A 25,570-nucleotide genomic window follows, 5' to 3' on the forward strand; every position below is an offset into this window, starting at 1 on the left:
TGTGTGTGTGTGTATATATATATATGTGTATATATATATATATACACATATATATATGTGTATATATATATATATACACATATATATATATACACACACACACATACGTCTGGCTTGACCTTCAAGCCACTGCATCTGGGACTCAAACTATGGTCGGCCAGGTGGGAGTCCAGCACCTTAACCACTATGTCATCTGGTGGCCCCTTAAAATCTTTTAAAAATAATGTAATTAAAGTCAAGATTTTCTCTATTTCTCTTTCTTTAGAGAGATTTTTGCTATAGGATGAGTGAGCTTGCTGGAGAGACAGACTGAAAGTGAGAAATCACCCCGCAGGGAGGATGGCCATGTGGCAATCCCTTCTCTTCCATTATCCTCTTGGGATTTTGGGCACTCAGCCACACACGCCCGATGGGTCCAGGACTTCACTGTGGTAGACTATTCGGGAGTCCAGCCGTGTAACCAGTCACGCTATCTGCTGGTCCCAAGAGCCACGTTCTCGCTCTGCTGGGGTCTTCAGATTTCTGCCACAGCAGATACAAGGTCCCGGTCTACACCCGTTCTCTCCCTTAGTAACACACCCTGGAGGTCATCATGGCAGTTTACAGGCTAGTCTAGGCAACCTGGATTTTCTGACTGCAGTGGAGGGAAAGCAACATGCATGTGGCTGAAACTGGACTTCGAACTTTGGATTTTGATCTTTTCCTGGCTAGCGGCAGCGATAAGGTGTCTCCTGATGCAGACGCGGCCGTGAGCCACAGTGCCCAGTGGGCCATGCGGTTGGGGGTGAACGGCTGATTCTGCAGTGTGCCGTCATGTGCCCCGACGTCCGCAGCACGACCACCTCTGTCCGGGACCCAGCTCACTGCAGGCTCTGTGGAAGCGATTCCGGCCCTCCGTAGGCCTCGGTGGGGTCGCGAGGATGCTTAACGCAGGCCCGGCTGAGCTCGCCGTCCTGTAGGCTAGGTGCCTGCGTGTGTTTTATGGCCGGATGGTGGCTGGCCTGCACAGGCATTCTGTGTTCTTGCCAGGTATTTGCCTTTCCCCGGATCTCTTTAGGGTAACTTTGTAGAAGTCTGATTGCTAGGTCCGAGAACAAATGCCCCTGTAATTCTGCTAGGTACTGGTGATGCTGCCGACAGGGCTCTTCCCTGGCTTCAGTGTCTCACAGTTAACAAAAGCAGGCCACCCTCTCTAATTTCAAACAGACGTTAATACATATTTGAGGGGCCGGCAGGTGGCATGGTGGTTGAGGTGCTGGATCCCACATGGCTGACCGCGATTTGAGTCCTGAACCTGGCAGCTTGCTTTCTCACTTTCCGTTTCTCTCTCTCTCTGGCTCTCTCTCTCTCTGGCTCTCTTTGGTCAAATTTAAAAACTAGTAAGAATAAGAATAAATAAAATTAAATAAATAATTTTTTAAAAATTTGCTTGAAATAGATAATTAGGAATTCTAGGTTTTAATGGTCAGAGCTAAAATAAACTTTCGCTCTCTCTATATAATCACATACATTGTCATGCTACTCACAATTAAATTTTTAACCTAGCAGGAATTTTACTCATCAAATATTAACCTAGCAGGAATTTTTAATCCTCACAGGAATTTTACTTACCAAATATCACACACTGAATTTTAATACGTAAGTTAAAAAGGATTTCTTAATCTTTAGCTTATAACTTAATATGATAATATGCATTAGTAGATGTGACTAGCTGTACTTAAATTTCTATGTTTCTATGTTTATATCAACTCTAGTTTTGAAAGTGTATTTCACGTGTAGTACTTTTGAAGTCTGGGTGTTCCAATCCTATCATTTGGAAAAGTTGCAAAGAAGTTTCATTTCAGGCTTAACTGACTGTTTTTAGATCTGAGATTCTGAATGCCTCGGTCAGAGCCAGACTTTCACTTAGCAAACTGTGCAGCCCTACTGCAGGGGGTCAGGTGTGGAGACTCCCGATTAGACAGCAGGACTGTGGCAGGGAGCTGCCGACCATGGGCTCCGCACACATGGCTGGAAACCACAGGCTTCAGCTTGGTCGCCCTCTCCCTTGCCCTGCCATGAGTCGGTAGGTCGTCCACGAGAGTACACAGAGGGGCTGACCCGCTTGGAAACCCAGAGTTGGCTTTGCAGAACACTCTTACCACACAGTGAGGGCTCATAGATTTCAGAGCAGGAGGATGTCTTCAAGGATGTTTTATACGAAAGCATTTCCTTTGTGGGTAAGGAGATCCTCAACTGCAGCTGGGCCAGCGCCTTGACTCCTAACTCCCCTTACACTCTGCTGACCCTGCCTCCCTCTGGCTGGGAGAAGTGCAGAAGCCATGTTTGGGATTCCGTGGGGTCCTGCTCTCGCTCTCCTCGCCCGGTAGGGGCCAGCCGGGGCCCTCACTGAGTCTGCGCCACCTCCAGTGCCCTTCGCCACAGCCTGAGTGCTGCGTGTGGTTCTCTTCACGAGGCATTCAGGACTCGCACTGTGCCGCGATGTGCCACGCTCTTGCTGGCCTGCACAGGCATTCTGTGTTCTTGCCAGGTATTTGCCTTTCCCCGGATCTCTTTAGGGTAACTTTGTAGAAGTCTGATTGCTAGGTCCGAGAACAAATGCCCCTGTAATTCTGCTAGGTACTGGTGATGCTGCCGACAGGGCTCTTCCCTGGCTTCAGTGTCTCACAGTTAACAAAAGCAGGCCACCCTCTCTAATTTCAAACAGACGTTAATACATATTTGAGGGGCCGGCAGGTGGCATGGTGGTTGAGGTGCTGGATCCCACATGGCTGACCGCGATTTGAGTCCTGAACCTGGCAGCTTGCTTTCTCACTTTCCGTTTCTCTCTCTCTCTGGCTCTCTCTCTCTCTGGCTCTCTTTGGTCAAATTTAAAAACTAGTAAGAATAAGAATAAATAAAATTAAATAAATAATTTTTTAAAAATTTGCTTGAAATAGATAATTAGGAATTCTAGGTTTTAATGGTCAGAGCTAAAATAAACTTTCGCTCTCTCTATATAATCACATACATTGTCATGCTACTCACAATTAAATTTTTAACCTAGCAGGAATTTTACTCATCAAATATTAACCTAGCAGGAATTTTTAATCCTCACAGGAATTTTACTTACCAAATATCACACACTGAATTTTAATACGTAAGTTAAAAAGGATTTCTTAATCTTTAGCTTATAACTTAATATGATAATATGCATTAGTAGATGTGACTAGCTGTACTTAAATTTCTATGTTTCTATGTTTATATCAACTCTAGTTTTGAAAGTGTATTTCACGTGTAGTACTTTTGAAGTCTGGGTGTTCCAATCCTATCATTTGGAAAAGTTGCAAAGAAGTTTCATTTCAGGCTTAACTGACTGTTTTTAGATCTGAGCTTCTGAATGCCTCGGTCAGAGGGCTGGAAACCACAGGCTTCAGCTTGGTCGCCCTCTCCCTTTACCTGCCATGAGTCGGTAGGTCGTCCACGAGAGTACACAGAGGGGCTGACCCGCTTGGAAACCCAGAGTTGGCTTTGCAGAACACTCTTACCACACAGTGAGGGCTCATAGATTTCAGAGCAGGAGGATGTCTTCAAGGATGTTTTATACGAAAGCATTTCCTTTGTGGGTAAGGAGATCCTCAACTGCAGCTGTCTTACCACACAGTGAGGGCTCATAGATTTCATAGCAGGATGTCTTCAAGGATGTTTTATACGAAAGCATTTCCTTTGTGGGTAAGGAGATCCTCAACTGCAGCTGGGCCAGCGCCTTGACTCCTAACTCCCCTTACACTCTGCTGACCCTGCCTCCCTCTGGCTGGGAGAAGTGCAGAAGCCATGTTTGGGATTCCGTGGGGTCCTGCTCTCGCTCTCCTCGCCCGGCAGGGTGCAGCCGGGGCCCTCACTGAGTCTGCGCCACCTCCAGTGCCCTTCGCCACAGCCTGAGTGCTGCGTGTGGTTCTCTTCACGAGGCATTCAGGACTCGCACTGTGCCGCGATGTGCCACGCTCTTAAAAAAAAACTCCCATTCTCCCATGCCCACTGTATGCCAGAGACCGTGCTAGGACGGCAGGCCTGACTGCTGCCTCTGCCAGCAGCCCAGCAAGGTGGGCACACTTCTCCTCACTTTACAAAGAGGCCCAGGCTTGGAAAGGGGAGTGGCCAGGGCTGCAGAATTAAGCCGAGTAGAGTCCAGCCCTGTTGGACTCTAGGGTCTTGGCCTTTATCCACGTGTTTCTGCACTGCCCCACCGAGACGGGATCCCAGCGATGCACGATCTCTTACAGCGGCATTCTCAATGCATGCTCCTCCTACCTGGAGCATTCTCCTTTTGGTGCTGTGTTGCCCAGATTTGCTTCCAGGAATAATTTTTTTTTTTTTTTTTTTTTGGAGGGTTTTTTTCATTAGGGCGAGGTTTTTGCTATAGGGCACATGCGCTCGCCAGACAGACAGAGAGAGACATAGAGACAGAAAGCAAGAAATCACCTCCCAGGGAGGATGGTCACGCTGCAATCCCTTCTCCTCCATTCTCCTCTTGGGATCTTGGGCACACACGCACACACGCCCAGTGTGAGTTCCAAGCCACCGGGTCTGGGATGCGAACCACGGTCGACTATGTGGGAGTCCAACGACATAGCCATTATGCTAACTGCTGGTTCCCTCCAGGAATAATTTAAATGTTATTAAAAACAAAAACAAAACTAAACCACTTTTCTGAACCAGAAGGTCTCATATCTGAGTGCCGTCTAGACCGGAGATGCATTTCGTTTATCTTAGCGCCTGAGGAGCAGGAAATGGCTTGAACCTTCCCCCTGCATTTTAAAGGGTGCTGGTCTCAAGGAGGTCCCTTACAGCTGCTCTTCTTTCCCCTCTTCCTGCTGCAGGCTGGTACTCGTTCAGACTGGACGGCAGGAGAGAGTTCCTCCCCCAGTCCTCCGCATGGCAGTGACCTTTCTCCCTTGGCGGCTAATTGTTAGCTATGATAACGTGAGAGACCCTTGTCATGTCCTGTGCAAAATCACTGCATGTAGGGGCCGGCAGGGGGCGTGGTGGCTAAGGGCTCTGGACTCCCGCATGGCTGACTGTGTTCCAAGTCTCAGACCTGGCGGCTTGCTTTCTCATTTTCCACCTCTCTCTCTCGTGCAGTCTGTCCCTCTCTTGTCAATTAAAATAAATAAATAAAGTTAAATAAAATAATAATTTTTTTTAAATAGGTGCATTTAGTAAGTATGTTGGTGGAGCCGTGAGGTTGCTGTTTGAGGAGTGGTGGGCCAGCCCCGTGGCCTAGTGGTTAAGGAAGCCAGGTCCCACATGGCTGACCTCACAGCTTGAATCTGATCTGGTGGCTTGAGAAACAAGCCAGGCACACATCCGTGCATGCCCCAGATCCCAGGGTAGAGAAGGGACTGTGGTGTGACCACACCCCACCCCATCAGGGGACTGTCTTTGCTTCTCTCTCTAGCAAGTGTACTTACCCCTGGCCAAAAAAAGAAAGTAAGTCAGCAGTGACAAAAATGGGAGGGTATCACCAAGACAGGGATGCAGGGGAGACAGTGCGGGTCCTCGGGATGGCCGTGTGCCTCTGCTTGTCACCGCCACTGCGTTACATCCAGGTTCAGACAGAATGAGACCAGAACGTGGACAGTTGTCACATAATTGTAATTGGGCAACGTGGAGTGGAAGGGGAGGGCCTGTAGTCCGTCTCCTGCCCACAACTGGCTCGTTAGTGCCAAGTGGACACGGCGGGGTGGCTCACCTCGTTAATGCGGCCTCGGCCAAGCGCCCCATCTCCACCACCGGAATTGCAGTGTTAGACTCACAGTGGTGCTGGCACCCCCAGAGTCACGTGTAGCACACTATCGGGGCTACCGCAGGTTGCTGAAGAGGGACGTGAGACAAGATCTGCTAAGATCAGTCTAGACAGATCAGCAGGCAGCCACGAGGAGGGACCGCACAGACAGGGACAGTGACAGCAGGGGTGGAAGGACAGACTCTGGCAGCTGCCGTAGCCAGGGCCACAGACCAGGGGGCAAGACAGCATTACTGCCCAGTCTCTGAGCGGGACAGTATTGCTGGGCAGAGTCGTGGTGTCAGCCAGGCTGCCCCCTCCTGGACACTCTGGGAGAATCCATTCCATGCCCGATGCCCAGCTTCTGGTGCCTGCTGGCAGCCCCATGTCCTTGGTGTGGACACCCCGCTGCGGTCTCTGCCTTCATCTCCCCACGGCCATCTCTTCTCCTGTGGGTGTCTCCCCACAGCCGTCCCTTCTCCTGTGGGTGTCTCCCCACGGCCATTTTCTCTCCCGTGGGTGTCTCCCCACGGCCATCTCTCACACGTGTTTCTCCCCAAGGCCGTTTCCTCATGTATGGGTTTTTTTTTTTTTTTTGTCTATTTTATAACTTTATTTGAAAATCAGCAGCTAGTTCTCATCCACATTGACTGTAGATTTTTGCAAGTGGTCACAGGTACACAGGTCACTGGAGTGTAGAGCTTGTTGGGTGAATCTTCATCCTCGCTTCGTTTTCTGGACAGCCGCACACGGATTCGATATGGGACGTTCCTTATTCCTCTGGCCCGGACAGCTGTGTGGAGCCTGGTACCAACGCGCACATCTGGAGTCCTCGTCTCCTTTGTGGCAAATTTCCGGGTTTCTGAGTGCCCGAGGGGCATGTTTCTTGAAGCCCACGCCAGGGATGCGTGTGTGAATGTCGATGGTGTATCCCGGTCACCACCTCGCTGATGGCAGAATGGCCCTTCTTCTCACCACCCTTCTTTTTTTTTTGAGAGGTTTTTCGCTATAGGGTGCGTGCGCTCGCCAGACAGACAGAGAGAGACATAGAGACAGAAAGTGAGAAATCACCCCCCGGGGGCAATGGTCACGCCACAATCCCCTCTCCTCCATTCTCCTCTCGGGATCTTGGGCACGCACGCACACGCGCCCGGCGTGAGATTTAAGCCACCGGGTCCGGGACACAAACCACGGTCGACTACGTGGGAATCCAGCGACATAGCCATTACGCTACCTGCTGGTTCCCTCGCCACCTTTCTTTGTGGGAGCCATTCTGCCGGGCCTAAGCCAGAGAGGAAGCCTCGCGTGTGTTTCTCCACGGCGTCTCCTCTTGGGTGTGTCTCCCCATAGCCGTGTTAAAAGGACACTCATTGGATGTAAGACCCAGCTGGGCTTTTCTAGATCCTGACCTCAATTCCAGATGGTGTCACATTCTGAGGCTCCGGGTGGACGTGAGTTTGGAGGACACTATTTACCTAGGCGCCTGTATTTGAAAAATCCAACAGAGACTGGGACGGCGAGGGTAGGCAGAAGGGATCGCTGGGGCGAATGTTCTGTTCCCTCCTACTTCGGTGGCTCTGCCGTGGCAGAGAATGACAAGGAAAGTGGACTGTGTGCGAGGTGGTTTTGGAGCTGCTGATTTTTTTTTAAGGTTTTTGCCATAGGGCTTGTGTACTTGGCTGGAGAGATGAACAGAGATGGTGAGAGGGAAAGTGAGAAATCATAACTCCCCCACCCCCGCAAGAGGGGATGGTCATGCTGCAATCCCTTCTCTGTTCTCCTGGGATTTGGGGCATGCACACACACACACACCCAGCATGATTTTCAAGCCACCAGGTTCAGGATCAGAACCGCCATAGCCACATAGGAGCCCAGTGCCTTGACCACCACGCCACCTGCCAGCCGGAGCTGTGATATTTACATTGGAGAGTGCTGGTTGCCAGCACCAAGCGAGGCCCATGGTTGGAGCAGGATGTTCAGGGAATGAGGAAGAGAGCTGGAGGGGGGGGGGTGTGCTCTCTGCCTGAGGGGCCGACTGTGGCTTCTCCCACTTTCTTTCCTGTTAAAAAAAGGAGGGAGGCTGGCCCCAGCTTCAGGGACCAGAAAGTGTCAATGTTTTAAAATCTGGCAATACATGTAGTTTTGGCCTTGATAGTGTGTGTTAAGGACCCAAGTTGAACAAAATAAACTCTGCAGCATTTATTTTTTATTTTGAAACAGGTTTAGATTAACAGGAAGTTCGCAGCTACACGTGGTTCCCATGTAGACTCCCGGCACTCGGCTTCCCCTGTCGTGGCACGTGTCACAACCCGTGTGAGCGGGCCGGTGCCGACGTGCCCGTGTTTTTACCACCAGAAGACCGGGCTTCCCTCGACTTTCCTTGGTTTATCTCTAACCCTTTTCAGTCCCAGAAGTCGGTACTTAGTCACCGTGTCTACTCAGGCGCTAGGCTGATGCCTGCCCTTGTTTTGACGACCTTGAGGTTCTGAGGAATCCCACGTAGGTAGTTTGTTGACCGTCCTTCAGCTTGGGTTTGTCCGATGGCTTTTCTCACGGACAGAGCCGGTTATGGGCCCTAGGGAGCAGAGCACGGAGAGCAGCTCATCGCCGTCACATCACGGGGTAAGCGTGTTCACGTGACCTGCCATGCTGCACGGGCCTGGGCCACAGCGCGGTGCTGGCTGTCAGGGCTGTGCCCGGGAAACGAGGCTCCCGCTGGGCTTCCCTCCTGTTCTGTGGGTCTGGGAGTCACTGTGCGTGGCCCACGCTTCAGCAGCGGGGGCTGGGGTCCATCTTGCGGGCAGAGTACCTCGGGAGCCCCTCGGGAGTGCTGCACGGCCATCTGCCCGTTCTCTTCACTTACCGAGTCGGCCATTTCTCGATGTCATCCGAGCGTGTGGACCCTCGCTTTATGCCTCTGACTGCGGCCCGGTGCTATGCTGTTGTTGCTGGGTACCTCGTTGCTCAGGTGTCTCGGCTCTGGCCAGGGGCTCTTCAGTCGGCGCCCTGTCCCCTGCCCCACCCCGCCAGTGCTGTGTAGGAACCTTTGATTTCGTCCTGGTGGTCTGAGCACTCCTCCTCTCGTGGTGCTCTGGAACGCTCTGACGCAGGCTATATGTGCCCTGCCCTGGCCTGCATCCAGCCACTTCCCAGAAGGCCTGTCTGGATTGGGGTCGGACCCGAGGTCAGGGCACGTTGGGGCACCGGGTGCCATGGCTTTTGGTGCTCTCAGCAGAGTGAGCTCAGGAATGTGTGTGTACTGCCCATGTGCACTGCCCCGTGTGCACTGCCCGTGTGCACTGTCCTGTGTGTACTGCCCGTGTGTACTGCCCGTGCCGCTGCCGTTGTGCTCTGTCCCGTGTGTACTGCCCGTGTGCACTGCCCTGTGTGCACTGCCCGTGTGCACTGTCCCGTGTGTACTGCCCGTGTGTACTGCCCATGTGTATTTCCCGTGTGTACTGCCCATGTGCACTGCCCCGTGTGTACTGCCTCGTGTGCACTGCCCGTATGTACTGCCCCGTGTGCACTGTACTGCCCATGTGCACTGCCCTGTGTATACTCCCCGTGTGTACTACCCTGTGTGTACTGCCTGTGTGCACTGCCCCATGTGTACTGCCCGTGTGCACTGCCCCGTGTGCACTGCCCCATGTGCACTCCCCGTGTGTACTGCCCTGTGTGTACTGCCTGTGTGCACTGCCCGTGTGCACTGCCCATGTGCACTGCCCGTGTGTACTGCCCGGTATGTACTGCCCTGTGTGTACTGCCCGTGTGCACTGCCCCATGTGTACTGCCCGTGTGCACTGCCCTGTGTGCACTGCCCCGTGTGTACTCCCCATGTGCACTGCCCCATGTGTACTGCCTGTTTGCACTGCCCCGTGTGCACTCCCCATGTGTACTGCCCCGTGTATACCTGCCCGTTGCACTGCCCGTGTGCACTGCCCTGTGTGCACTGCCCCGTGTGCACTCCCCGTGTGTACTGCCCTGTGTATTCGCCCCGTGTGCACTGCCCCATGTATACTGCCCCATGTGCACTGCCCCGTGTGCACTGCCCCGTGTGTACTGCCTGTGTGCACTGCCCCGTGTGCACTCCCCGTGTGTACTGCCCTGTGTATACGCTTCGTGTGTACTGCCTGTGTGCACTGCCCTGTGTGCACTCCCTGTGTGTACTGCCCTGTGTATACGCCCCGTGTGTACTGTCTGTGTGCACTGCCTGTGTGCATTCCCCATGTGTACTGCCCTGTGTATACGCCCCGTGTGTACTGCCCGTGTGCACTCCCTGTGTGTACTGCTCTGTGTATACACCCCGTGTGTACTGTCTGTGTGTGCTGCCCCATGTGTACTGCCCATGTGTACTGCCCGTGTGCACTCCCTGTGTGTACTGCCCTGTGTATACGCCCCGTTTGTACTGTGTGTACTGCCCCATGTGTACTGCCCATGTGTACTGCCCATGTGCACCTGCATGTGCAGTTCCGTGCCATGCCTGTATGGAGGTAGCCATGCGCTTACATGGACCCCTCTATGTGGTCTATGCTAACGGCACCTGGTTCATTCCAGCCTCTCCACTGCTTGTCTGGAACCTCCCTCTCTGACAGAAGGGGAAGGAGGCCAAGAAACCCGGCCCCAGCATCCTGCGTTCACTTCCCTAACCCTTCCCTCCCAGTGACAGCACCCAGGGCCGTTACCTGCAGCTGGCAGGAGGCGACGTTACCCACTAGAGTCCAGTGCTGGGGTGTGGTTCCTTGTGTCTTCTGCCTGACAGTCCCCGCTCATTTCCAACATCCTCAGGTGAGGACCTCCCCCTGCTCCCCTCCACGCCCCCCCCACCCCAAGGGAGGTGAGTTATTTATCTGTGACACTCTGCGTTCCATCCTGGGGGGCCCACCTCCTCATTTGGGCTTTCACTGTGTGCGTTGCTGTTCACTCTGCAGTAAGGATCCGTGGGCTCTGACAGCGCACACTGTCCCATGTTCACCTCTGCGCGTCAGACAGAATAGTTTCCTGGCCCTAAAACGTTCTCCATGCCTCGTCTATTCACCCGGACTCCCCAACCCTGGCAACCACTGATGTTTCTGTCTTTCGCTTTGCCTTTTCGAGAGTGTCTACAAATGGGACCGCACTGTCTCCCTCCCGGGTGCTCCTCTCACCCAGCCACGTGGCAGTTTTAGGCTCGTCCGTGTCGTCGCACGGATTGGTTCATTCCAGTCTGCTTACCCATCCGTCTATTGAAAAACGTCTTGGTTACTTTGAATTTTGACAATTATAAATGAAACTGCTGGAAATACTGACCTGCAGGTTTGTGTGGACATAAGTTTTTAAATCGACCGATTTAAATACCTAGCGTCAGCACAATTACTGGCTCGTGTGCGAAGGCTCTATTTAGCTTTATAGGAAGCTGCCAGACTTTGTCTTCCCAGGTGGCCAGACCCTCTGCGTTTCCCCAGCAGTGAGCGATCGTTCCTGTTGCTCGGCCTCCTGGCCAGCAATTAGTGTTTCGTCCGCTTGGAGTCTAGCCATTCTAATAGGTATATAGGGGTGTCTCATTATTGCTTTAATTTGCATTTCCCTGGGGACAGATGATGCTGAGCCTTTTCATATGCGTATTTGCCATCTGTGTATCTTCTTTGGGGAGGTGTCTTTTCACTTCTTGTGCCCGTTTTTTAAAATTGGGCTGTATGTTCTCTTACTGCTGGATTTTAAGGGTTCTTCTTATATTCTGTGTGCAAATTCTTTATCAGATAAGTGATTCATAAAGATTTCTCCCAATCAACGACTTACATTTTCATCCTATAAAATATCTTCCGCAAATTTTTTAAAAATTTTAACCAAGCCCCAGCAAATGATTTTTTTTCCTTTCGGGGAATATGCTTTTGCTATTGTATGTAAAAACTCATCAGCAAAGTCAAGGATTTTTTTAGAAGTCTTATAGATTGCATTTTGCATTGAGATTATGGTCTAGCGTCAGTTTTCACGTGGGGTGTAAGGTTGCTGTCTAGGTTCACGGTTCAAGCATCATTTGTTGAAAGATGGCCCTCTCCAGTGAATTGCCTCCGTGCCTTTGTAATTGTGCCGGTGTTTCACAGCCGCTGTTCTGCTCACTCCGGAGCCTGAGCTTGCAAGCAGTCACCTTTGTACAGGAGAAAGTTCTGACTTCCTTTTCTGCTTGTTCCACAGCAAGACCACTGGTGCAGACCCTGCCTTTAAGAACCACCGTCAACAACGGCACTGTGTTACCAAAGAAACCCAGCGGCTCTCTGCCGTCCCCCTCCGGGGCCAGGAAAGAAACCACCCTGCCTGCAGCCAAAAGGTAGAGCCGAAGAAACCCTGGGGGCTCCCAGAGGCTCCCTCCTAGGTTCACAAACGAGTGCTGCTCTTTCATGTGCCATTTTATAGTTCCGCATCTTCATTAAAGCTTGTGGGAGTTCTGCATTTGGTGTGTTGCTAGACCAGCCACCACACACAGGGGCTTCAGAAAGTTCCTGGACAAGGCGTATTAACAAAACAAAACAAACACACAAACAAAAACCCACATGGGCTTCACATTTTTTTTTTGCACCAAAATAACCTCACACTTTCCTCTTTTTGAGGGATTTTTGCAAAAGGGCTCGTGCGCTCTCCAAAGAGACATAGAGAGGCAGAGAGACAGAAAGCGAGAAATCACTTCAGGAGGGATAGCTATGCCACATCCCTTCTTCTTCATTTTCCTCTCGGGATTTTGGGGATGCACACACTTCATGTGAGTTTCTGGCCTCTGAGTCCAGGACTCGAACCACAGTCAGCCACATGGGAATCTAGCATCTTAACCACTGTCCATTTGCTGGCCCCTATAATCTCATAATTTGATTCTATTTTTCCAGGAACTTTTTGAAGTCTCTGCATATAAATGTAGTATTCTGCTCATTTTAGAATGATCGTATTGTCTTTGTAATCTCCTTAGCTAAAACCACTGTGTGCCATTTTGCGTTTTCACTGTAAGTTCTCTTTGGAAAGCAACTGGGAGTGTAACCGAGGTAAAGTCAAATTCCGATCCCCAGAGCAGACCCTAAACGTTTCTCTGAAGTTAGGATAAGCTCTACTTTTTTTTTTTGGAGAGGTTTTTGCTATAGGGCGCATGCGCTCGCCAGACAGACAGAGAGAGACAGAGAGATAGAAAGCAAGAAATCCCCCCCCCAGGGGGGATGACCACGCTGCAATCCCTTCTCCTCCATTCTCCTCTCAGGATCTTGGGCACGCATGCACACGTGCCCGGCATGAGTTTAAGCCACCGGGTCTGGGACTCAAACCGCGGTCGACTACGTGGGAGTCCAGTGACATGGCCATTATGCCAACTGCTGGTCCCAGATAAGCTCTACTTTTAAAGCGTCTCCAGCAGCGGAGCTCTGGGTCCTGACGTCGTCTGTCAGACAGACCGTGGCCTGCCCTTCCCTTTCTAGTATGTATAGCGGCACACCGAGGCTTCCTGTTCCAGAGTGTGGAAGGCCTTAGCGAAGTCCTGCCCCATCTCCTCGCGGGCCTGCTGGGACATGCCACAGGACGTGCAGGCGCCCCGAATGCCTGCCGGGTGCTGACGTGATGGTGGAGCACGCTGCGGTGCATGAGCTGGTGAGAGCAAGTGCCCCAGGGCGGGCTTCCAGCCGGAGCAGAGAACAAGGGCTCCCGTCTCCTCTTCTGCCGTGTTGCCCTCGAATGTGGTCTTGAGGTCTCTCTCCAGAGGGTGGCTGTGCACTCTGGCCCTTGCGGACACTGCTCTATCCCTCCTGTCCAATGGGAGACGCCCGAGGCTCTCGTGTGATTGTGTCGAGACAGCCACTCTAGGACAGCCTGAGCAGGAAGGCGTTGGATTCAAGCATGTCGGTCAGATGGGACAGAGGACACCGCTCAGCAAAACACGTGGGATCGCAGGAGCAGTTTATTACAGCTCCACCAGAGAGGGGGCAGGAGACAGACACGTGTGTGCGTGTGTGCACGGGAGCATGGGTACACGCATGCACACACACACGGTCTGTGGAACTTTGCCTTTATTAAGGCCCAGGAGCCTTACACCTTCGGCTTTCCCGAGGCGGTTGAGACCTGGGTAACCTAAGAGCACACGCGTGAGGCGGGTACTTATCGACGTGATTCTAGGCTTCAGCCTGGTCAGCAGCTCTGTGTGCGGGGCAGTGAGGTGACGGACAAGCATACTGTGTCACAACCACACCACGACTACATGCCACACACGGTGGGGAGGTTTTAAGTGGGCCAAAGGCCATGGGATTCAACTGGATGTTGAACACCTTATTGTCAGAGCACGGAGGCTTCCAGGGCAGCCGCTGGTGTCTTGTGATTAGACAGAGTTGAACAGGCTGTCTTCATCAAGCAGATTTTCGCTGAGTTTCACCACATAGTGTTTTGTGTATTTATTTTTTGCGAATTTTAAGAAAATTGGTTTGCAGCACTTTTTAGAACTTCAAAATGAGAGCCAGCCCATAGCCTAGTCATTAAGGGAGCCGAGTCTTCCTGGCCAACTACGGCTCGAATCCTGGCCCTGACAGCTGGAAAACACAGCAGGTCTGTGTGTGTGTTTGTGTGTGTGTCTGTCTGTGTGTGTGCTGTGTGTATGTCATGCCCAAATCACGGCAGGGTGGACCAGTGGAGGAGGAGGGGTTGCCACATAAGCACACCCTACTGGGGAATGCTCTCTCCCCCTCCCTCTGTGTCTTTCTCTCTCTTATTCTCTCTCTCTCTGGTGAGTGCGTGCATCCTCTGGCAATTTTTAAAAAAGAAGTCTAAAATGAAATTCCTGGCTTTGTTTCATGTCTATGTAATACTCGCTCGAATCCCTCGTGTTTATAATCCATGTGACATGGCCTTCTGGATTCAAATTGGCAGCCGTATTAAGACTTACCCTTCTAGATGTTGTAAGATTGACAAGACTGACTTTTTTTAAAATTCAGGTTACCATCTGCTATGATTTCTTTCTCCTGAAAGTTATTGTGGTATACAAACACGTAACAGGAAGTGTACGATCGTCTCCGTTTTCAGTGTGCGGTTCGATACGGCTAAGTATGTTCACACTGTTGCAACAGACGTCTAGAACTTTTCCATCCCCTAGAACTGGAGCTGCACACACCAAACAGTAACTCCCTCCCCACAGTTACTCTCCACTTCTGTCCCTGGGGCTGTGACTAGACACTTCACAGGAGTCACCTCTAAAGAGTCGGTCCTTCTGTGGCCACTTACCTTGTGTAGCATGATGCCCTCGAGGGGTCTCCATGTTGTAGTGTGTGGATGGTCTCCTGAGGGCTGAGTGGATTCCTTCGCATGTGCATACATCACATGTGCTTACCCGTGTGCGCATCAGACACGTGGCTCACTTTTACGCTTTCACTGTGAGCGCTGTTGCTGTGAGCGTGCTGTGAACATCTGTGCCGAAGACCCTCTCTCAGTTCTGGGGGTATACCCAGAAGAGGGGCTGCTGGGTCACATGGCAGTTCTCTTTTTGACTTTATGAGGAATAATGGCTGCACCATTTTACATGGCCACCAACAATGTCTGAGGATTCCGATTTCATTGCTCCTCGTCGACACTTGCTATTTTCTATTTCTTTTTTTTTATTTTCACTATAGGGTGCGTGCACTCTCCAGACAGACAGAGAGAGACATAGAGACAGAAAGCGAGAAATCACCCCCCAGGGGGGATGGCCACGCCGCAATCCCTTCTCCTCCATTCTCCTCTCGGGATCTTGGGCATGCACGTACACGCGCCCGGCGTGAGTTTTAAGCCACTGGGTCCGGGACACGAACTGCGGTAGACTACGTGGGAGTCCAGCGACATAGCCATTACGCTAACTGCTGGTTCCCTCTATTTTCTGTTTCTTGATGGCGGCTGTCCTAACGGGTCTGAAGTGGCACCTCACTGGTGCTGTGACTCACGTTTCTCTTAGATTAGTCATGCTGAGCATCCGTTCAGACGCTCGTTGGCCGCTTTTATGTCGTCTTTGGAGAAGTGTCTATTTAAGACCCACGTGCGTTTTTAATTGGCTTATTCTGTTGCCGGCTGTACGAGCCTCTAATTTATTCTGATATTGACCACTTACACATACATGACTTACAAGTACTCCAGCTCGTTCTCCAGGGTTTTCACCCTGAGGCTGCTTCCTTGACACACGCCTTTTTAAGTTTGATGTAGTTCCAGTTCTTTCTTTTTGCTTTTGGTGGTGGTGCTTTTGATGTCACTTCCAAGAAGTCATAGCCAAGGGACCAGCAGTTGGTGTAATGGCTATGTCGATGGACTCCCATGTAGTTGACTGTGGTTCAAGTCCCAGACCCGAGGCTTAAACTCATGTCAGGTGTGTATGCCCAAGGTCCCGAGAGGAGAATGGAGGAGAAGGGATTGTGGCGTGGCCATCCCCACGGAGGGTGATTTCTCGCTTTCTGTCTCTCTGTCCCTCTCTGTCTGTCTGGCGAGCGCATGCACCCTATAGCAAAAACCTCTCAAAAAAAAAAAAAAAAAAGAAGTCGTAGCCAAATCAGTGTCCTGAAGTTTTTCGTCTGCACATGTTTTCTTTTGGGAGTTTAACTGTTTTAGATCCTGTGTTTAGGTCTTTGATCCATTTGGAGTTCTTTCTTGTGTGTGGAGTAAGGTAGGATGCAACTTCATTCCTTTGCATGTGGATATTCAGTTTTCCAGCACAACTTTTGACAAGATTGCCCTTTTGTCATCGTGTTCTCCTGATGTTCTTGTGGAAGATCATTTGACCATATATGCAGGGCTTCTTTCCTGACCTTTCTGCTCCATTCATTGGTTTTTGTGTCTGTCTTTATGCCGATTCCACACCATCCTGATGACTGTGGCTTCGTGGTATGTTTTGAAATCAGGAAATGTGAGGCCTCCAACTTTGTTCTTCTCTTTTCGTTAAGTTTTGCCATAGAGTATATCAGTCCTGGGAAGACAGAGACAGAGAAAGTGAGAAAGTGCCCTCCGTAGGGAATGGTCACGTCGCAATCCCTCTGTCTCTCCTTTCAGGATTTTGGGCATATACACAAACACAACTCATGTTTCTCAAGCCTCTGGGTCTGGGGCTTGAACCACAGTCAGCCATATGGGATCTAGCAGCCTTAACCAACATGCCACCAGCTGACCTCTTTGTTCTGTTTTGGCTATTCAGAATCTCATGATTCTCTATGAATTTTAGGATTTTTCTTTCTTTTTTTTTTTATAAAGAACTATTTATTTAATTCCATTTGTTATTATTATTTCTTTTTAAAAAAGAAGTATTTATCTTAATTCCACTTATTATGATTTAATCTGATGAGAGAGACAGAGAGAGATGAAGAAAGGATGAGGGGGAAAACAAGCCACCAGTTCCGGGACTTGAACCACAATCGGCCATATGGGAATCCAGTGTCCTTAGCCACCACGCCACCTGCCAGCCCTGTTATTATTATTTCTTAATTTGACCAGAGAGAGAGCGAAAAGGAAAACGAGAAAGCAAGCCACCAGGTCCAGGACTTGAACTGTAGCTGGCCATGTGAGAATCCAACATCTTTAACCACCACACCACCTGCCGGCCCCAGGACTCTTTTTCCTATGTCTAAAAAAATATGCATTGAGATTTTGACAAGGATTGCACTGAAACTGTAGGTTGCTTTGGGTAATATGGGCATTTTAACTGTAACATGTTTTTCAATCCATGAACCTGAGATGTTTTTCTTTTTTAGAGGTTTTTGCTATAGGGCACGTGTACTCACCAGAAAGACGGAGAGAGAGAGAAAGCGAGAAATCACCCCCCAGTGGGGACGGCCACACAGCAATCCCTTCTCCTCCATTCTCCTCTTGGGATCTTGGGCACGCACGCACACTCACCGGGCGGGAGTTTAAGCCACCGGGTCCGGGACTGGAAGTGTGGTCGACTACATGGGAGTCCAGCGACATAGCCATTAGGTCAACTGCTGGTCCCCCTGAGATGTCTTTTTATTTTTATTTCTCTGATTTCTTCTATTAAGGTTTTTTGGTTTTGTTTTTTGTTTTTAGCTTTTACTATTAGGGCACACATGCTCGCCAGAGTCAGAGAGAGGGAAAATGAGAAATCACCCCCATGGGGGGATGGCCATGCTGCAATCCCTGTTCTCCATTTTCCTCTTGGGATTTTGGGTATGCATGCACGTGCATCAAGCATGATTTTCAAGCCACTGGGTCTGGGACTCGAACCGTGGTCAGCCATGTGGGAGTCCAGCACCTTAACTACCATGCCATCTGCTGGCCCATCAAGGTTTCATCGTTTTCCGTGTACAGGTATTTTACCTCCTTGGTTAAGTTTCTCATAAGTATTGTACCCTTTTTAATCGTACAGTGAGTAGAACTGCTTCCTTTTCAGATTGGCCGTTCATTGTTATTCTATAGAAATACACCTGATTTTTGTTTGTTGATTTTGTATCCTGTGACTTTGCTGAAATCAAAATCATTTACCACTATAAACCTTATTCATTTTCACAGTTTATTGGTGGAATCTTTAGATTTTCTGTGTATGAGACGCTGTAAATAGGGCTTTGTGTTTTCCTTTCTAACTTGGAAGTGCTTTATTTCTTCTTCTTGTCTAAGTGTCCTAGTAGGACTTCCAGTTCCACGCTGAGATGGTGAGAATGCACCCTGCCTCCCCCGGTCTTAGAGGAGCCGCTCTCCGTGTCTGGGCCCTGAGTGTGGCATTAACCCAGGGCTTTCCACACACGGCTTTGCTGAGGCAGTCCCTCCTACTCCTATGTGCTGAGAGTTTGGGTACTGGATTTCGTTAGCTCTTCCGCATCGGTGGGGATGAGCACGTGGCCGTCCCCCATTCGGGCAGCGCCGTGTATCGCACTGACCGTGTGTGGAGCAGAGCGGGCTCCCAGGTGGTCCTGGTGGTCGAGCCTTTAATGTGCTGAGGAAGTCAGCGTGCTCCTGTCTCGTCGATGGCTTTTTCATCTATATTCATCAAAGATACTGAGGTTTTCTTGGGAGTCTTTGTCTGGTTTTGGTATCAGAGTAATCCTGCCCTCTTCAATTTTTTGGAAACACTTTGGGAAGATTGGTATGAATACTTCTTTGATAGTCTGATGGGATTCTCCAGTGAAGCCACGTGGAGCTGGGCTTTTCTCTTTTCTCTCTCTCTCTTTAAATTTGCTGTAAGGTGCATTCACTTGCCAGATATAGAGGGTGCATGTGCTTGCCAGAGGGAAAGTGAGAAAGTACCCCTCCAGGGGGGACGGCCACACCTGGCCTTTCTCCTCCACTCTCCTCTTGGGATTCGGGGGACTCATGCACACATACCCAGGATCTTTTTCAAGCCACTAGGACTGCTACACGAACCATGCTGTCAGCTATGTGGGATCTAGCCATTTAACCACCATGCCACCGGCTGGCCCCAACTTGGTTGATATTTTTCCACATGATGTGAAAGAGACGAAGAAGCATTAGCGAGTACTGCTTTACAGCAGTGATGATAAGTAACTTCTTTGTTTATTTGCTTACTATCGCATGTGTGCACTCACTGGAGAGAGACAGTGAGAGAGAGAGAGAGTGAGAAATCGCCTCCCAGGGGGATGGCCACAAGCAGCCTCTTCTCCTCTATTCTCCTCTTGGAATTGTGGGCATGCACATACATGTACCTTGTGTGATTTTCCAGCTGCTGGGTCTGAGACTCAAACTGTGCAGTCGGCCATGTGGGATCCAGCTGCCTTCACCTCCCCGCCACCTGCTGGCCCCAGTAATTTCTCGATGGTAACAAATGCCTACTTAGCACCATCTGTTAATACCATTATCTTAATTCTCAAATCAACCTTGCAAAGTCGATATTATTACCCCTGTGTTGCCAGTGAGAAAACCAAGGTTCAGAGAAGTGAACTGGTGCCTGGGGTCCATGACTGGAGAGTGGGAACATGGGTGTCCACCGGGGTGTGCTGGCTCCTTCCACTGAGCTAGGCTGCCTCCTGCAAAGATGTCCAGGTCAGCCCTGGAGCTCGGGAGTTTGCTCGACAGAAGTGCTGTTTGGAAACTCCCTCGACTCCTTGTCCCACCTGCAGACCATATGTCTGGTGGGAGCAGGCATGGGTGGGTAGTGGGAACAGGCGTGGGTGGGTGGCTGAGAGCAGGCATGGGTGGGTAGTGGGAGCAGGCATGGGTGGGTGGTGGGAGCAGGCATGGGTGGGTGGTGGGAGCAGGCATAGACGGATAGCGGGAGCAGGCGTGGGTGGGTGGCTGAGAGCAGGCATGGGTGGGTGGCTGAGAGCAGGCATGGGTGGGTGGCTGAGAGCAGGTTCCTGGCAGGTCGCAAGTCTGAAATAAAGGGCTGCAGGGCTCCAGCTCCGAGTAGAGACTAAGCCTTGGGCTGGGAGCAGGGGCTGTTCTTCTGCCCTGAGTTTCAGCCGGCTAGTAGAGGGCTCGTGGGTGGTGAAACTCAGCGTTATACTCGGTGTAATCCTAGGAGGGAGGAGGCAGGCCAGGAGTGAGGGAAGCGAAGATTAGCAGCAGTGTGTTACATGTGTGTACGTGTGTATATTAGCATTTAAATGGTAACTGTCCTTCCAGCAACATGCTAAGGCTTCTGGAGACTTTTCTTTTTAATCAGATAACTTGTCCGGTTGATCCAATATGCTATGGTCAGCAATACAGCTGCCAACTAGGAATACATGGTTTTCTAAACCGTGTGTCCGATACTGGGTTTTGAGCATGGGGTGTGGTGGTTCGTTATTCTGCCTTCTCTGGCTTTTCTGAGCTTCTGTGGATGTGAGTTCCTGGCCGCTTGGAAGCTAGAAATCTCATTGTTCCTCCGTGGCCAAGTTTGGTAGAACTCCCACTATGGGAGAATTCTGAAAAGAGAAAGCAGCGAGGTGGGGCATAGAGACAACTCCCAAGTCGGTCCCAGCCTGTTAACAGTCCTGCAGGAACTTTTCTGTGTCAGCTAAACGGCCAGCCAGCGGGGGCATCTGCGGTGGATGGGTGTGTTTGTCTTCCTTTCTCTGGGGGTTTCAGCCTACTGCTTAAGAACAAAATCCCTTTGGGAAACAATCCAGCACCCAGCGGCTGGGCTTTGTGTTGCCAATTAAGACTTCCACTGGGGGCTTGATTTGGAATCCTTGGGAAAAGCTTTGTTTCCAGTAGTCAGAGAGGGGAAGGCAGAAAATGTAGGGAAGATGGTGCAGGGCGGACCTTGCTCAGTGGGGGACGACGCTGAGGCTAACAATAGAGTGACATTGCCACTGGCTCAACAAAGGGACGGTCACTGCTCTGGACTCATAAGTGGAGCATCATAAGAGGGCAGGGCTGCGAGGATAAAGATCAAAAGAACAAAACTGGCACGGGAAGCATCGCTTTTTAAAAATGCTCTGTGCCAGGCAAGCTGAAGATAGAATGATAAATGTCTCTTGCTTTCAGACAAACAGCCAACAGTCCTTCAGAAAAATGTGCCACTTGTTGGAAATACAGCGTTTGTAACAGCCCTGGAGCCAGTGCCAGACGCGTTACGATTTAAAGGCTAGAAAAACAAAATTTGACATTAGTTGATTTTTAAAAAGTATTTCTACTCTATTTACTATTCAAATCCACAGACGTGTAGGTGAGGACCTGCAGTGCACGCTTGGAGTGTGTTCTCGGTCCAGGGCCTTCAAGAGTTCACGGAGAATGCGGCTGATAAAACACTGGGCGTGGCTTCAACATTTTCTGCACCAGGACAAACTCATAGAGCAATTCCAGTGCCTCCACGCTCCAGAAAAGAACTCAAAAACCCCTCACACAGGGCTGCACAGAGGCAGGTCGGCCAGGCCCTGTCCCTTATCCGGGTGACAGCCCCCAGCCCCGTAGTTCAGCTGGCTGAGTTAATGCGGTAGACAAAACCTCCCCTTACCGTAAGAAATTCCCTAGGACTCTCTAAGACCACCAGCCTTCCTAGAAAATGACTTGGCTTTTACTACAAATAGATGTTTTTAGGCAGTAAAAGTACAAGAACGTGCCCTAATTTAGTTGCGGAAGTGCAGGGTCTTGGTCTTCAGCATGATCACGTAATTTGCAGGAGAAAGACCAGGTCGTCCTTGGCCACCCCAGACCCTCCTGTGGCCCACGCAGTCCCCAGGAAGCGGCTGATGTCTAAGGAGTCTTTGCCGAGTGGGTAGTCGTTTTAATTTAGTGTTGGTCACCCCAACTGTCATGACAGATCAAACATCAGAAAATCTCTCGTGCGTAAGAGCAACCTGTCAGATTTCTTTTTTTTTTTTTTTTTTTTTTTTTTAGTTGTAAAAGTTGGAGACTTTTTGCAGAATTTTGAAAAACTAGCTTTTGACTCCATATCGCATGGTGAAAGGAAAAAGACTCAATTGTAGCGTTTTGTGCTTGGAGTTATTTATTCGCAGGAAGAAAGATGGCAGCTTTTCTTCTGGTCACCCGTCTCCACTGTAGTCATTTTATGGTGTCTACAATTTAAATGGGCCAGCGCTGCCAAATGCATCTGAGTTGTAAAGAATCGTTTTATTTTCAGAACTTAGAAGGCTTTTGGGCAGGGTGGGAGGATAGAGAGCAGAAGGGAAAAGAAAAGACAGCATCTGTGCATTTCTGAACCAAAAATACTCCCCTCGTCGCTAGCCCGACGCCATACCATGCTCTCGCGTGGCGGCTCAGGAGCCGGTGCTCCTCGCCTGAGAACAAAGCGCACTGTTGCTGCTGCTCCCGCTCCCCTCCCTGCCATCCCCTGACATCCCCTGCCAGCTCTTCAGCCACCAGGTGGACTAGTTATTAGGAAATCAGTTAGTGGGGCCAGTGGGTTGCATGGCGGCTGACCATGTTCGAGTCCCAGACCTGGCAGCTTGCTTTCTCATTTTCACTCTCTCTCTCTGGTCAAATTAAAAAAAAAAAAAACAATAACACAATAAATAAATAGATAAATAATTCTTTCAGGAAAGGAAAAGAAAATTGGTTAGTGCTTGCTGAAACTGGCCAGCAGGCGTGGTTTCCAGCTCTGGAAGCGCGTTCCACGCAGTTTTCCTGTTGCCCTGACCTTGCCCTGAACTCCCGCAGGGACTTGGCAGAAGCATGCTGGGGCTGTCCTCCGCTGGGGCTGCCCTGGGCTGCAGCAGCGTCCCCAGAGGCGTCCCTGGAGCCAGCAGGGCAGGGCAGGGCAGGGCCGAGTGCCTGGGAGCTGCGTACAAGGTACCTGGCGGAGAGTGGCCCTGGTGTTTTCGCCATTGGAAGACCTTCAGCTGTAAACACAAAGGTTTCTGACATTTTCAGACCCTGTGATGCGAAGTCCCCGCCCCGGCCAGCTAGCTCAGTTCTGACGCTGGCACTCCCTGGCAGCTCCCAGTGGGAGGTTCTGCGCAGGAAATGCACAACCTCCTGGGTTATCCAAAGAGCCAGCCCAAGGTGCCTGCGGGGAGTGGGGCTTCCTGCCGTCACCGTCACCCACCTTCCTTTTCCCTGTGTCCCCAGCCCCAGCCCAGGGCAGTCCTACCCCTTCTCAGTCTTGCATTAGGCTGGGGAGGGAGGTGGCCCTCCACGCTGCCCATCCCATCCCGGCTCCCAGCTTTGGGGAGCTTGTGAAAGGCTGGGAGTTACTAGGGGAAAGGACAGAGTTGGGCTCAGGAGTCGGGCTGGGGAGGGACAGACTAAGGAGGAAGATGGAATGGGAGGAATGGGAGGGAGAAAGGGTCCCGCTAGCTACTGAGAGGGAGAGAGGCCAGGGACCCGAGCCGCCTGTGGCAGGCTTCCAGCACCGAACCACAAGAGAAGGCCTGGCACTCGGCCGCGTCGTCTTGCTGGCGGCAGTTCCTCAGCACCTCTGTATTTTCTGGGGTTCTTTTTTTTTTTTTTAATGTATTTCTTTCTCCATGAGCAAGAGAGAGACTGAGAGGCTGAGAGACAGCCTCTCAGCAGGGTCCCGATGCTGCTCTCAGGCCTAGCCAGGTCCGGTCACAGCACGCGTGTGCCTGGGGTACTTGCGAAATCTCCAACACAGACCTGGGCCCAGCCCTCTTGCCCCGTGCTCCCAGCCCACTGCAGCCACTCGGGACTTCCTGACCGCCACCCTTTCCCCTCCGGACGGCCCTGCGCCCTGCCTGCCGGCCTGTCTCCTGGCCTCTCTGCTGCCTCAGCGTAGGGCAGTGTACCCACCTCGTCTTTAGAATGACCACATCCCTGGGGCTCTCTCGCTCCCCTCCCTCCTCCTACACCTCCTCACAGGGGAGTTCCTCTCACCCATGGCCTCCACGTGGACGAGTCGCGCCCTGAGTGTTTCTCAGGCTGCAGGCGTGTCACGTGTCCTGTCCTGTGCCCAGGGCCCCAGGCCTGGGTGACCACTGTCCCCACTCACAACCTCCTTCCAGACGGGTGCTGTGAGAGCAACCCGTGCCTCTCCTGTGACCGCTGAGTGTGGGGCTGAAGGTACCGAGCCGTCCACTCCCTCCTCGCGTGTAACACATATGCGTGGGGGCCAGCGGGGGTGTGGCGGTTAAGGCACTGGACTCCCACGTGGCAGGCCGTGCCTGAAATCATGCCAGGCACGTGTGCACGCGTGCTGAGGATCCTGAGAGGAGAGTGGAGAAGGGATCCCGGCATGGCCATCGCCCCGGGGGAAGAACTGACTTCTCACTGTCCCTCTCTCCGTCTCTCTCTGATGTGCCCACCCCCCCCCATGACAAAAACCTAAAAAAAAAAAGGCAAATACATATCAAGGCTTGGCCGAGTGCACAAGGAGACAGGACGTCGGCAAACACCGGGGCCCACCATGGCTGCCTGACCACGCGCAGGGCTCCGCTGACGCCGCGCCACGGGCTCAGTAAGGCTGGCTGCCGGACACCTCGCGGGCCCCGCTCAGGAGCCACGGGAGCGTGTTTCTCAGGAAGTCGCGGGTGGCATCCAAGCTCAGGGTGCTCCTGGGGTCGGGGTGTGCTGAGGGCCCCTTCTAGGTGAGGCTTCTCTGTGCTCCCACTCAGGGCAGAAAGGGGGTCCTTCCCTGGGCCCCTCTACCAGAGCTCTGCTCTCATTCCTCAGGGCTCCCCGTCATGACCCAGTCACCTCCCAAAGGCCCCCTCCGCATACAATGGCATGGGGTTAGGATTGCAGCCCAGGCCAGGCGAGGGGAGCCACAGACATTCAGCCCGTCCTGTGCTCTGGCTCTGGGAAGAGACTGACACCCTCACCTGTGCCCCAGGGCAGCACAACAGAGCCTTCACAAACGTCCCAAAGACTCCGTCCTCAGACTGCCCAGGCCTCCGTCCCTGGTTTCCAGCCACCTTGCCCCCCAGCTACCCAGAGTGAAGCCGAGCTCCCCGTGGGTGCCGCCTCTCAGGAGGGCGCTGTGCAGTGGTGGGACATTTGTCCTGTTTGTGCCTGTCCCCGTGTGCCCTTAGGCCGAAGCTCCTCAGTGTGGCAGAACTGACCTTCAGGCTAGGGGTCTTGGTGGGAGCTGCCCTGGGCGTGGACGTTCAGCAGCGTCCCAGGCCCCTGCCCCCCAGGCCACAGCACCCTCCCCATGGTGACAAGCAAGGCCATCTGCAGACAGGACAGTGTCACCCAGCTGAGTACCGAGGGCCTAGCCTGAAGGCCCCTGAAGCCCCTGGAGTGTCCTGCTGCAGTGTTGATGTGGGCTCGGGTTCCTCTGTGCCTCCGGGCAAGCTGACTGCTGTCACAAGGCAGTGGCACAGGTGCTGGTGACCGCCGAGGGGCTTCCCGGTCCCCGTGGTGAGGACTCGAGAAGCCACGTGGATGCGTGTGGTTCGGTGTGTATCTTCACACTCAACAGTAGAGTGAGCTCGCCACACTGTGTCCCTGTCACCCCCCCCACCCCCCCACTTTCTGCAGTATGAAGAA

At 51.7% G+C, this 25,570-nt stretch overlaps 1 protein-coding gene across 1 annotated transcript in view; it reads left to right on the plus strand.

Annotated features, from left to right (window-relative positions):
• EML1 (EMAP like 1) overlaps positions 1-25,570 on the plus strand; it is a gene marked incomplete in the record, with an annotated part of 190,152 nt that overhangs the window by 110,388 nt on the left and 54,194 nt on the right. The window contains 1 exon segment of the mRNA XM_027776368.1: positions 11,936-12,068. Coding sequence (XP_027632169.1) covers positions 11,936-12,068 — 133 coding nt within the window.

This window comes from Tupaia chinensis, unplaced genomic scaffold (assembly GCF_000334495.1).
Source record: "Tupaia chinensis unplaced genomic scaffold, TupChi_1.0 Scaffold000671_1, whole genome shotgun sequence".
NCBI lineage: Eukaryota > Metazoa > Chordata > Mammalia > Scandentia > Tupaiidae > Tupaia > Tupaia belangeri.